Below are 14,790 nucleotides of genomic sequence, written 5' to 3' on the forward strand. Positions count from 1 at the left end.
AATATTGGTATAAATGCAGACATTAAAAGTTATTCTAAGGAAATCTCAGACTGAAATGAAGAACATGTTACTGGAAACTGGATGAAAGGCAATATTTTTTGAAGATGAAGAACTTGCCTGATTTTTGTTTGTGTCCTAGCGTTTTATGGAAGGTGGAGATTATGTGTGATAAAACTGAATATTTGATGGAAGAAAACTGATATCTAGATAAAAAGTATGCAGAGTGTGATATGGCTTCTCTTGCTTGCTTATAATAAATTGCAAGAAGGGAGAAACAATTTTAAGACAGAATTTATAAATGAAGGGGAAGCAGAAATTAATTTTTTTAAAGAAATTCTCAGCCTGGCCATGTTGCAAAGATGGAAAGAACACCAATGGTGTGGCCAAGTCCACACCCATGGTATGACTCACCTCTGAAGAGGACTGTACAGCAGATAGCACCATGGTGGGGGCACATGTGAAAAAAGAGAGCACATGGCCAGATTTCAGGAAGCTAGAGAGAACCAAGAGGGGCCAGTTTTGCCCTTTTGTGACAACTCATTCTCTCAGGATGTAACTGGTGTCCCACAGAACTATGTAATTCCTTCAGAGGGCCATGTTGAGGACCAAGCCCCCATGTGTGAATCCTCTAGGGAGAAACCCATTTAAACCATAGCAGAGGGAAATCTACTTTACTCATAGTTCATGGAGTTGAATGTAAATCTTATCCAAAACACTCACAGAAACACCCAGAACGTTAAACTGATTATTTGCATATGGTAGCCTAATCAAATTGACAGATAGAATTAATCATCATCCCATTTTTAACTTCTTCCTTCTTTCTCCACCACCATCCTTCTGTTGGCCTCCCAGTTGCATTTCTTTATTCCTTCATTCTTCTCTTTATACATGACACATCAAGTGACATTGCCTTCTTAGCTTAAAGTTTTTAAGTGTCTTCTTTGTCCCTTTAGGATAATATATTGTCTCACCAGGGCTACAATGACCAGAGGACTGGCCCCTCCTGCCCTGATAGTTCACACTGCCCTGCTTTCCCCTCAGCTCACCAATTTCTAGCATACTGCTGTGTTTCTTTTTCCTAGAACAAAGGTGCCCACTTCAGGGATTGGCAACTATTATGTCCACTGCCTCCTCTGCTGCAGTCTGGCTGGGCAAACTAACGGGGGGGGGGGGGGGGTTGACAAGCAACTTGTGAAGATTGACACAGCGGGAACCGCTTTATTGCAGGACGGCAGAGGTATATATACTTAACTAATTACACACAGCTTATCTTAATTAACACAAGCTAGATACAGCAGTCAACCAATAAGGAATCATCATCTTAATGATTACACACAGCTTAACTTAATTGACATAATCTAGACACAGCAGTCAGTCATTAAGGAATCTCTATCATCTTAATGGCTCGCTGGCGTTACTTCTCAAACCACTCCTCTTGGCAAAGTGCCAGGCGCCATCTTGACTTGTCTGTGGCTCTCAACACTCCTCTTCTTTTCCCCACTTCTTCCAGTTTTCTTCTTTAAGCTCTATTCCCAGTACACTGTTCCTCCCCCATCATCTCTCAGTTAAACAATAACTATAGCCTGCTAACGAAGGCCTCCATCTTCCCAGCTTCTTTGTACTCTACCGTGTTACAGTTTTCCTCCTCATGCACAAATCCAGTCTCTAAAATATCTCCAACACTAGGTTTCTTCATGTTTTATAAACTGCAGATTCTTTTACACTAGAAAAAACATATCATCCTTCTCAGAATTTTTTTTTAAAAAAATCACAAAATCATGTGCATTTATTCTCATATTTGTTCTAATATAAATATTTTTGTGTGTGTGTGAAGAACAATTACCACAGTGAAAGATTTCAAGAACCCATTAAATAAGAAGGTAACAGCAGTAGATCTTCTAAGTACCCAAATTTTGGAGAAGTAAATATCAAAATATTATTTCTAGATATCTGCAATAACTATAATATGAAACAAAAATGCCTGATTTATTTGGGTGACCACAGGTACTACTAGTACTTCTGATTTGATAGCTACACCAGTAATTGAAGGAATTGCTGAATTCCTTCAATCAGTAAAAATGGACATAAATTTTATTTTCCGTACATGTTTACCAGCCCCTGGAAATCTAACACAGGTATATCTAGCAGTTGAGTCCCTGAACACCACTGGTTATGTATGCAGTAGTCTAAAGTCCTTAGTTGGTTTTCTAAATGATTTACAGATATCTGTAACATTTTTTTTTCTAGCCTCCTCCATATACAAAGCTGAGAACATAAGTATTCTAACTGCTGGACATATAGACCTCCTGCCATTTCCAGTCAAACCCAGCTCTTTGGAGTCCTTAGGTCTCTGCAGCTGGAATATCTTTTTCATATTTCTTCCTCTGATAAACTCTTCTATATCATTGAAGACTAAGTTTTTCTGATTTCTTCTCCTCTAGAAAGCTTTCCTTAATGGCTACAGAGTTGAGGTGCATCTTTGCTTGCTTCCCAGCTCAGTGTAGTCCTCTACATAGCCATCACGACCTTGTTCTGTCTTGTTTGATGCATGATTTCTTTTGTTATCTCCTGTCTACAGCAGTACAAATGTGTAACTCATTTTTGTGGAATCAGCTGATGACATCTTGAACCTATAGTAGCTTTTAGACTCCTGTGAAGTAGCCATAAAAACAAAAATTGAGTATGTATAAAGAAGTGAGTCCATTGGTTGTCCTGGTCATGACTTGACAGTCCAGATGAGGACTTGGACTCAACAGCACAGAGCTTGATGCAGTGGTTCCAACCAGCTCACAGACTACTAGGAGAAAACGCCAGGAACAGGACAGGGACACACACTATGACTGCCTGCTCAAGAACACAACCAAACACCCTTCCAGGGCAAGACTTGGCACTGGCTAATGATCTTGATTTTAAGAGCTATCCTGCTAAAATAAGCTCTTTCTGTTTCCTAGTTCCTTTGGATCCAGGATGGGTACAAAAGACACTGGATTCTGTGCTACTAATGTTAAAGTGAGGCTTTAGTGTTTTTGTTTTAATTTTGTTTTCAATTTCATATTTATTATCTAATTTTTCTACATCTTATCAAATTATATCCATGCATATAAAAAGTAAACATATATATCCATATATGTATAAATATGCACACTTATATGAGTATATATATGTACATAGATAGTATTTTCTACCCTAGGCAATAAAATCATACTAATTTTCAATTTGTTAAACACCCACTCTATTGTAGCATAACAGTGCTATATCCAGAGTAAATATTTTAAAATATTTGCTCAACATAATTTTCTAATAAAAAAGGATTCATGTTTATTAAAATGTATAATTATTTTTATAACATGCTTTTCTGATGTAAATTAAGGTTATGTTTTTTAATAAAACACCTATGATTTTAAGATTAGATTGTATTCCATATCCTGTCCTTCTAAAACTAAATGTGCCTTATGATTTCCACTCTAAGTTTGAAAATCCAAACTGTGTTATTGGTAATTTTTCACCTTATTTTGAACCTTAAGTGTATGTTACTATATGTTCTGTCCTCTGTGAACACAATGATTGTCCATGCTCTCATCAGTTGTAGACTAAATATTGAAAAAATCTTGTTAACCACTCGGAGGGTGATGACATGTACACACATTAAGGCCAAAAAAAAACAAAAAAAAAAAACACATCATGTTTATGTCACACTGTGAACCTGTCCAGGAGTCAAGAAACCAAGACCAGGTGAATAGGCATATCACACAGAGGAGGTCCACTCAAGAGTGTGTGGATATTGGAGCTGAAACAAGGGGCTTATAATGTTAAGGATCATTTAAGCACAATTTAAGCAAGCTTAATCAAAAAATGATATTAACACATATAACTAAGAAGCCAAAGAACTATACTTGCTTTAGGCACCGTTAAGTCTTTAGGACCAAGGATATTAGCAGGATTTTGTCTTTTTCCCTTTATTTCCACATGGTAAGCAAACAGCCCCTATTTGTGGAAGAATCACATTTATTTGTTTAGAAATTTACCAGGATGAAATGGTTCGGTTTTTATTTTTGTTTTCCTGCCAGGTCTGTCAGAAAATTCCAGGTGAGGACATGATTTAAATCATATGCCCATGCTTAAAGCAATCACTGTAGCAAAGATATGTGATGGTCCAATTTTCCAGGCATGGTTCTTGGGTCTGCTTTATCCTGAAGGTGAAAGGAGAATTAAGATAAGCTTTATCAAAACTAAATAGAATAAGAATATTCTCAGGGCTGGGGATATAGCTTAGTTGGTAGAGTGCTTGCCTCACATGCACAAGTCCCTGGGTTTGATCCCAGCACCACACACACACACACACACACACACACACACACACAAATCCTCTTATCAGAGGAATGGGAAAAGGTGTTGAGTGGGGAACCAGGATGTTTCCTACTAAGAAATGTAGAAGGATGTGATCCCTGAATGAAGGCTATAGTTGGGAGAAACTAATTTTAAAAGTGAGAACATCAAAAAATGTGTGCCAAATTCAAAGATCAAATTAAAAAAGAAATTTGTGGTTGCATTTTTGAGGAAAATTCATTCAGATGCTATTTCTTGAAATCCTCTGCATTCCATGCCTTAAGAGTTGGAGGCACAAACAAAACAGGAAAGTTCTTACTTTCATGAAGCTTATATTAAAAGGATGGAAGACAGGCATATAAAATAATTAAGTAAGAAGTATAGTATTGTAAGGAGACAAGGCTTATTTCTATTTGAAATACTTCCACTGGAAAAGGTGAGAGAAAATATTGAGTGAGTTGGGCATGTAAGGCTTCAATGAGAAGGCAGTATTTGTGGAACAACCTGAAAAATGCCACTTGGATATTGGAAGAAAGGCCTTCCAAGGAGAGGAAACAACAAGTACAAATGTGAAAAGAAGTCATGGAAGCCCCACAGTGCATCAGGAGCAGAGCAAACAAGGACAGTGAGAAAGCCACTGTGACTGGATTGTTCAGCTGCCATGTAGGGGGTGAATGAAATATATCAGATTAACTTGCTCCAAGTTCATCATCAGGTGTGATATGTGAGAGTTCTGAACTTTCAGTGAAAAACTTCTCCCAAAGGGCCTGAGTTGTATCTTGGTACTCCTATGGGAGTTTGTGAAGTCAAAGGGAGACAAAAGGAGAGAGGTTGGTAGGAATTAGAAGTTTGTTTGCTCAGTTGTTCATTTGTGCATTTCTTCTGGATATGTCTGCTATTTTCAGATCCTCACAGGTAACTAGATTATAAAACCATACAGGACAAAATTCTCATGCTTAAGGACTTTAAAGTCTAGCAGGAGACCTCTAAGCAGACAAGGTTGACTACATCATGGAGGAGAAGAGGAGATGCACAGGGGTAAGCTAGCAGGGTGTCCAGAGGCAGGTCAGAAGGGAGCAGCACAGCAGAACACTATTGGTGATCTCTGATATGAAGTAGGAGGCGGCTGAGCCCTCCCCAGGTAGAGGAGATGGTTACAGATTTCACCGAATTTTGCCAATCTTAAAGCTGGTACACAGGTGCTGCCTCTGTCAGGCTGCATCTCCATGTTTGTCCTTGCTTAAGGAGCCCTGACCCCAGTGCCTCCAGACCAAGACTCCCTCATCTCCTTCATTTTTTTGCTAAAGGAAGAAGAGGAAAGGAGTAGGGGGAGGTAGACAAACAGAAAGACATAAATGTTCCTCCTTTTGTTTACATTCTGGCTGTTAAAAATAGTGTTAAGTATTATTTTCCTCCCATGCTTTTCTTTTGATATTATTTAGAGAGAGAGAGACAGACAGAAAGACACACAGACATCTTTTTTTTTTCTCAGTACAAAATGAAATATCAGTCTTCTTCTGATCTGTAGCTTAAATATAAATTTGCTTTCAAGGTGAGCTAATGAGTACTTAGCCTCCACAATACCTACTAATCTTCAGATTTATAAGAGGCCCAAGTTAATCAGCTTCTTCAGGAACATGATTCTTCAAGTGACCAAGATCAGTTTCATAACCAAGTTCTTCCCAGACAAATGCAACCCTGATTGATGGTAAAATAACTATCAGGCATCATAAATTGGTGGTTGGGTTTGTTATGCCTGTGTTGTTCTTGTTTGTAATTTATTTTTAGAGAACTTAGGAAGAACTTATTCTTCATGCCTCCACCGTCCAAACCAGTTCCTAACTACTCTGAGTTGTCTGTATTCAGTTGTTTCATAGTCTCTATTTTCTTAGTCGGTTTGCGCTGCTATAACAAAAGTACCACAGATTTAGCAGCTTATACACAACAGCAATATATTTCTTCTTTTTTTATTAGTGCTTTATAGTTATACATAATATTGGCATTTGTTTTAAAATAATTATGAAAGCCTGAAATATACATATATATGAGAAAAGAGAGGTAAAATTCACTGTGGTATATTCATATATGTACATCGAATAGTTTGGTTATTTTCTTTCCACCATTCCTTCCTTTTCCCATTGTTTAAATCAGATTTTTCACTGCTGTGACCAAAAGAGCTAACAAGAACAATTTTAATGGAGGAAAAGTTTATTTTCAGCTCACAGTTTCAGAGGTCTCAGTCCCTAGATAGTCAACTCCATTGCTCTGGTCATGAGGTGAGGTAGTACATCAAGGCAGAAGGGCATGGGGTAGGAAGGCAGCTCAGGACATAAGAATTGGGAAGCAGAGAGAGGGTTCTGCTCACCAGGTACAAAATATATACCCCAAAGTCCTTCCCTCAGAGACAGACTCCTCCAGCTATACCCTATGTGTCTATAGTTACCACCAAATTAATCCCTGTCAAGAGATTAATGGTTTGATTATTGGTCTGATTATGTTCTCAAACCAAATTGTTTCACCTCTAAACTTTCTTTCATTGTTTCACACATGAGCTTTTGTGGGATATCTCATACCTAAACCACAATACCCATCTCTCCTCTCTCTCAATCCTCTTTTTCACTTCATTGATCTCTCTTCTATTTTCATGAGCTATATATCCCCTGCAAGTCCCACTTAGTTTCCCCCTTATTTTGGTCTAGCTTCCACAAGCGAGAGAAAACATTTGACCCTTGACTTTCTGGATTTGGCTTATTTCACTTAGCATGGTGCTCTCCACTTCCATTCATCTGCCAGGAGATGCCATAATTTCATTGTTCTTTATGACCAAGTAAAATTCCTTTGTGTATGTGTGTGTGTTTGTGTGTGTGTGTATATATATATATATATATATATATATATATACACACACATATAATGTTTTCTTTATCCATTCGTCTGTTGATGGGACATTCACATTGTCTATTGTGAATTTTGTTGTATCCCTATAGTATGTTGAATTTAGATCTTTTGTATACATCCCAAGGAATGAGATAGATGGAGCTGGGTCATATGGTGGTTGCATTCCTAATGGGTTTTGAGGAATCTCCCTACTGCTTTTCAGAGCCAAAAACATACATTGGAGAAAAGATAGCCATTTAAATAAATGGTGCTGGGAGAACTGGATATCAGTATGTAGAAGAATGAAACTTGATCTGTATCTCTGTCAACTGCACAAAAGTCAACTCAAAGTGGAGCAAAGACCTAGAAATTAGACCAGAAACTATGTAACTTCTAGAAGAAAATATAGGCTCAACACTCCAAGATATTAGCACAGACACCCACTTCCTTATGATGACTTTTATAGCACAAGAAATAAAACTAAGAATCAATAAGTGGATCCAGTCAATAAGCATCCAATTTAAAAGCTTCTGCACAGCAAATGAAACAAGTATATGAAGACAGAACCTAGAGAATGGAAGATCCTGGCCAACTGCTGCTCAGATAGGGAATTAATATATATATATATATATATATATATATATATATATATATATATATATCCAGAATATACAAAGAACCAAAATAAATAAATAAATAATAAAATAAAATAAAACCAAAAACCCAAGTAATACATGGATAAAAGAACTAAACATAGATTTCTCAAAAGAAAAAATGCAAATAGCCAGAAAACACAGGAAAAAACTGTTCCACATCTCTAGCAACCACGGAAATGCAAATCAGAACTACATTGAGATCTGATCTCACTCCTGTCAGAATGGCAATTATCAAGAATACAAATAATAATAAATGATGGTGAGGAAGTAGGGAAAAAGGTGCATTTACACATTGTTGGTGGGGCTGCAAATGAGTACAGAAATATGCTTTTTACAGTTCTGAAGGCTGGAAGCCTGCCATCTGGGTGCCAGCATGGTCAGGTTCTATTGAAGCTTCTTTTACAAGTTTCAGAATCTACCTTCTGACTTCTAACTTGGCAGAAAGCAGATAGGAGGCACATCTCCTCTTTTAACAAGGGCACTAATCCCATCACAAAGGCTCCACCCTCCTGACCTCATTACCTCCCAAAGGCCCACCTCCCAATACCCTCATTTTGGAATCAGGCATCACCATATGAATTACCAGGGTATGAACACTCATTTCATAGCAATATCTTCTCTAGAAAGCAGGGAAACTTCTTACTTTCATCCTTTTAACTTTCTAGGGATATTAGCAATTTAATTCCCAGATTCTGATATCCTCATTCAATCTCAAGCTCTATGATTCCTGGTATCACCAAGACCTCACATAATCGCAGCTGCCTAAAAACTATCAAAAAAATGTTTGTCGAGTCAGCTTTTCATCTCTATCACAAATAGGTTACTATGAGGTAAAGAGAGGCTTATTTAGATAACAGTTTGTGGAGCTGAAAATTCAAAGGACACAGTGCTGATCTATATACACCATGGGTGACTGCATCACCTCATGGTGCAGATAGCAATGATGGAAACCCATGTAGGAGGAGTAAATGACCACATCTTTAACAAGGAGCAGAGAGCTGGGTGGGACCAGACTTGATCCCTTCATAACAATAGAAATCAAAGGACCAATTGAGAACTATCAAGGGATTCCATGGGAACTGCCTTTCACCCCTGAAACTTTTACTAGACCCAACTTTCAACATCACCACCCTGGAGAATGAGTCTTTAAGCACAATGGACACTAGGGGGACATCAAACCATATCAAAACCTTGACATCTGAAAACCAATGATTCTGGCGTTTCTTTCACAAGCAGCTGGAGCAGGATTAAGAGGAAGCAAAGAAACACTTGCCTCAAGTGCAAAATTGAAGGTTATACCAAAAAAGTTAGTAATCAAGATAGTATTTGAATGCAATGTTTTCAAAATCAAAATCAATGCGAAAAGACCCTATTAGAAAAATTTTTTAAATGAAGATCATTTGTTGTCTGTTTTTTTTTTTTTTTCTGCTTTATTGTGTAATGGGACCAGTCCTTTCTAGTCAGCCTCCATTTCCAGGGCCTTGCAAAGTAATGCAGCCCTGTGTCTATCAGCTGGCAGATTTGTGGGCATTGACAGTGGCATGTCAATAGATTGAGCAACACAAGATTTTATATATAGTTTTGCTTTTGAATGTAGAGCTTTTATAACTTTCCCACTTGGTTCAAACTATGGGGTAATACTTTGGTCATATACATTGTGTCGCACAGTTTTCTTTTGTCTCAGGCTTCAACAGGGCTCAGCATGACACTGGGACGCAGCACTGGTAACCAGGAATTTTAAAGACCTCTCCCTCTGATATGGCAAGCTATGTGAAAATCTTTAAAGCACTTGCCCTTTGATCCAATATTTCCATTTTTTAGGGGGCTGGTTAAATAAATTCTCTTATAAATACATTATAAAACCAGTGAAGCTATTAAAATGCATTGTTGTAAATGTGTATCTATTGATGTAAGATTCCTGCAATTTGCTGTTGAATGTCTAAAACAGTTTACAAAATAAAATGCACAGCATGAACCAATTTTTGTCTGAAACATACAATGTTGTCTGAAATAAACAGATGTCTCTCTCTATATATATATGAATATAGATAAATAAATAAGTGAATGATATATGGCAAGAGACAAAGATAAGCAGGCACACTATATAAGGCTACATCTTTATCTCTTAATTTTCAGTGGTAAGATGTATTATTTTTATCTTCATTTTTCTTATTTATATTTTCTACCTTTCTACAACAACATAGCATTATTTGAGTAGTTAAACAATAAAACTATTTTTAAAAATTCTTGTGTTAAGGCCATGTGTTCCATAGCCTAGTCTTATGTGATAGGAGATTAAATGGCAACATTTTAAAGTTGCTTTGCTGTCCTTCTCCTGCCTCAACCTCCCTAATCTCTGTTGATTACAGGCTCATGTCAAGAAACCCTCCTTTCTTATGTTCATTTGCTGCATTTTGCTAGAAAGGTCACCAACCAAGTTTTTTTTATATCCAACTAAACAGAAGCTGTGGTTCCATGAAAAGAGACACTGTATGGCAAGATGAAGGAAAAAAAATAAAAAGTTAATGGAACCTATGGTGATCTTGATAAGGCTCTATGGAAATCTTTCAGAAAGCTGGTTTTTCTATTGTTCCAGGCTTCCTTGCCAACTGTACTATTGGTTTTTGTGGTGCTGCCCTTGTTGAGAATAATGCATTTTTGAGACCTCCAAGTGTTTTAACCCAGGTTTTTGAGAGAGGGTATTTACCAATCCTTTCCTAACTCCTCTTAGGAGACGTGTATGGGAAGCAACTTCTGAGGAAGAACACTTAGAACACCTTACACTAGTCAAGGGAAGGGCAGGAGTGTCCAGAGCAGTAGGCCCAAGTTTCATTATCATTCTCTTCTAGCATTCATGGAAGCAGGTTTGCTCATGAATCAAATGTTATGTAAAGAAAAGAAAAATCAGGCTACATTCCGGATTTCTGACCTAAACCACTGAGTAGAGAGGATGGAAATAATTGGAGGATCAGCAAAGTGGGTATGGTAGGTTGATGGGAATAAAGAATTCTATTTTAGAAATCCCTTTATCTTCAAAAAGACTCAAATTGTATTGCATCATGGCTGAACATTTTAGATCCAAATACTGCTACTTGGTCAAAAGACCTTGTTTCCTGCAGACAAGGGCATGTTTTTGCTACCAATAAGATATTGGGTCTGATGCTCAGGATATGATCTTATTTCCATTCAAAAGCATCACCTGTCTATGTTGAGGCCCTTTGTACTTGTCCTCAACCTAGTTTTACTTTTCAAAGTAATCCAGATGCAGATGTTTCAGTGTCAACAACCTACATTGCTGCAGAATTTAGAATCTTTACTTCCATGTCTTGAGTGGTTTATACTTTTCAGACATACCCCGATTTTAAACGTGTTGTGTATAAGTTTGAGTCACATTATTTTGCCTCAAAGTGAACTGACATCTTTTTTGGTATGATTATTATAATGTTATTATTATAATGTCTACTTCCCACATTTTAGATTCTATTAAGAAATTGAGACTATACAAATGAAAAAAAAATAGACACACAAAAGGAAAAATAAAATCTCAACTCTGACACAAGAAGGAAAGCCACTAAATAGTGTATGTTAATACATGCTTTAAAACCCTATGCTCATGTTTTTGGTGTGAAGGTGAATTCATTGGAAAAAGTTTAGAAATGCTGCTTTAAGGTAAAGATTTGGGACATTAAACATTTATATGTCCCATATATGTATGTATTTACATACATATGTATATCAATATTGAGGTAAAATAAAATTCCTAAAGCAGTAGGTTACTTGCCAGCCACACCAATGGATGCCCTTTTCCCACACCTTGACTCACATCTTGTGAGACTTTCATTAGATGAAATTTGAGCCTCTGACACTTGCTCCAAAGACTCCCATGGAAATCTTACCAACTCAGAATGAAGTCAAACTGTTGCTTTAATATATGGTATTGATGCTTCCTGACACTTTTCTTTATAGTGACTTCTCCCAATGAAAACTTCACTTTGTGTTGGTAGCCAAGGAGAGAACTTGACCCAGGGAAGACTCATGTTTCAGAGGACATCAGAGCTGATCAGAGACATCAAGCTATAAGTTTTACCTCCTGTCATTGTGATTTTGAGGACTTTTGTTTCACTTGGTTTTCTCTTCCTTGCTTAGAAATCCTAAGTGCAGGTGAGTGTAGGAAGCTGAAGGGAATTTCTTGGTCATTTATGTCCATGGGAGGAGACCAGGGCCAGGGTGGAACATGACCTGTTTTTGCACCAGGATAGAATTAGGAAATTAGGGAGGAATGAACAGCATGGATTCTTCTGGATTTAGGAACATTGTTGTGTTTCTCAGGTGAACTATTTACCTTCTAACAGAAGGTACTTTAAAAACTGGAAATGGAGGGAAATTTGAAAAGAACTAACAGTGGATGTACTACAGGTAGTCTTTTCTTTATGGACCACCACCATCAGCAGGTGCAATGATTATGACCAGTCAAGAATCTGACACATGCCTGGCATGGGGTTATAATGCCAGTAGAAATTCATAAACTGAAAAAGATAGAAAAGACTGGCGCAACGTTTGGGTTAAAACAAGACATGTAAACAAAAGTTGGGGATGTCTAAGAGTTATGTATATAGCTGTAATATTTAACCTAGCAAAACCTAGAATAGTCTTCATTGGATAAGACAAACTTTTTCTGAACCCTGAAAATATTCTGTGGTTACTTTATGAAAATAAAGTCTTAATGTGTCTCATGGGCTGAACTTCCTTAACTCCTCCCCTAATTCATATGTTGATATTCTTCACCCTTGCACCTTAGACTGTGACCGTATTTACAGGCAAGGCCTTATAGAGGTAATGAAGTAAAAGTGAGGCCATGAGAGTGGATCCTAATTTAATATGATTGGTATCCTTAGAAAAAGGGAAAATTTGAACCCAGAGACATACATAGAGAGAAGTTGCAAGGTGACACAGGGAGAAGATACACATCTATAAACTATGGAGAGAGGCCTACGACCAATCATTTCCTTACAGGCCTCAGAAGGAACCAACACTGCCAACAACTTGATTTGAGACTTCCAGCCGTCAGCACTCTCAGACAATCAATACCTGTTGTTAAAGCCACCCAGTCTGTGGGACTTTGTTATAGCAGCCTTAGCAAGCTACTGCAGCGCCCAGCTATTTCATCCAGGCCTGAAGTCATCAGTACTAACCAGAACCTTGGGCTTCATCTGTGTTTTCCTTATCAAGGTTGCTGGGGTCAGATGGAGACACCAGAGAAAAGATGAAATGTAAGATCCCAATTTACTACAGCAACTAAGGGAGATGGAACAGAAACACGGAGCCACTGGAGTTTGATTACTCTCATGATTTATTAATATTCAGATTGAAAAAGGAGCCTTAGAGCCGCAAGTTACGCTAATTGGCACATTTGCTTTATTTATTTATTTTTAAAACAAACTGGGTTTTTGAATTTTTTTCCTTTTTGTTCATTCCATCACATTGAAAAGGAGAAAAACAAAATGGTTTTGAATTCACTCAATATTTTGGACTCCTCAGATGAACGGAACATTGCACACACACTTGGAACAGAGAGATAGAGAGGAAAGTGGACTCCCACAGGGCCACACGCACCAGATCAAAAAACTGGGATACAGTGCAAGAATTTCCCAAAATGATTGGATCATCATTACCAAAAACTCGCCATAACAACACCAAGAAACAAAAAATTTTTAAGCCACACTGTTTGACTTGGGATCTTTCCTGCTTTTTTTTTTTTTTTAAATGTTTGCCACACAGAGAGAAAGAGGGCTAGTGGGCGGGAGAGGACAGACTCACAGACGTGAGCAGGACAGGAAGGGAAACTTCAGAGTGGAGTTGAGAGAGGGCAGGAGAGACAGGGCTCAGGAGAGGGGAGGGTGGGGACGTGGAAAGCCATTTCTTAAAGTTCAGGCATGTTCCTGGTCAGCCTCACGTTCTTCTTCTTTACCCTCATCCTGCCGGGCACTTTCCTTAGGTTTGGTTTCATCTACAGCTTCTGAGGAAGAAAGCAAGATGGGGCGAGAGAAAAAAGAGTTAGTATTTTGTCTCATTGGATTGTACATTGGCACAGTGCATTTCTTTTTTTTTTTTTTTTTAATTTGTTATTTTTAGTTACACATGACAGTAGAGTATATTTTGACAGATTTATACAAACATGGAGTTCATCTTATTCTAACTAGGATCTCAGTCTTGAGGTTCTACATGTGGTATATTCATATATGTATACATGAAAGTTATATCAGATTCATTCCACTGTCTTTCCTACACCATTATATAAGAACTTTAGGATAAAAAAGAGATCATTGTTATTCATCAATACAATTTCCATGTTTGGAAGAGTTTACTTCTAGGAAGCTGTTCAGTGGCACATACAGAAGTGCTCAGGAACAAAAAGCATAATGTTAGGGACAAGTGGTCCGCTCAGAAAAAATTATTGTGTTTTTAACCTCTTAGTCTTACAATAAAAGTACCAACATATGTGATATTCACATGGGAAATCAAAAACAATCTTTTTTCTTGCTCCATAAGTGTCAGACAGTGGTGACAGATAATTTATATGGAGCACTGAGAATTCATTCTAACTATTTTGCCCCCTTGTTTCTAGTACTATAATGACCCCAAAGTAAAATACTTGAATTTCCAGCTTCTGTTGGAGCTGGGGGTGGCCAATAGGCAGTGCTGGTCACATAGAGATCAAATGGAGTGGGCTGAGTTGTTTTTTTCTTTTGCAAAAAAAAAAAAAACCCCTTGAGCCTACAGGTCCAGAATTCATACTGGGAACTGGTCATGTAGGTACCCTTTACTTAATACAACAAATCCAGCACCTCAGAAGGAGAAAAACTATTCAGTGTAAACCACATTGAAGGCTCAATGATTTCAGTTTTTCTTAGAAAGATAAACTGGAGTCGAT

At 37.6% G+C, this 14,790-nt stretch overlaps 1 protein-coding gene across 2 annotated transcripts in view; it reads right to left on the bottom strand.

Moving 5' to 3' along the window:
- Window positions 1–13,191: 13,191 nt before the first annotated feature.
- The window catches only part of Gap43 (growth associated protein 43), a 108,355-nt gene continuing 106,756 nt past the window's right edge, over window positions 13,192–14,790 (bottom strand). For both annotated transcript variants that reach the window (XM_058572825.1, XM_046425245.2), the window contains exon 3: window positions 13,192–13,875. In XM_058572825.1, the coding sequence (XP_058428808.1) occupies window positions 13,787–13,875 (89 nt within the window). In that variant the 3' untranslated portion in view covers window positions 13,192–13,786. The remainder of the gene's footprint in view (window positions 13,876–14,790) is intronic.

The sequence above is a fragment of the Marmota monax genome, unplaced genomic scaffold (genome assembly GCF_021218885.2).
Source record: "Marmota monax isolate L192 unplaced genomic scaffold, Marmota_monax_Labrador192_F-V1.1 WCK01_AAM20220418_F8-fsc00119, whole genome shotgun sequence".
In the NCBI taxonomy this organism is placed as follows: domain Eukaryota; kingdom Metazoa; phylum Chordata; class Mammalia; order Rodentia; family Sciuridae; genus Marmota; species Marmota monax.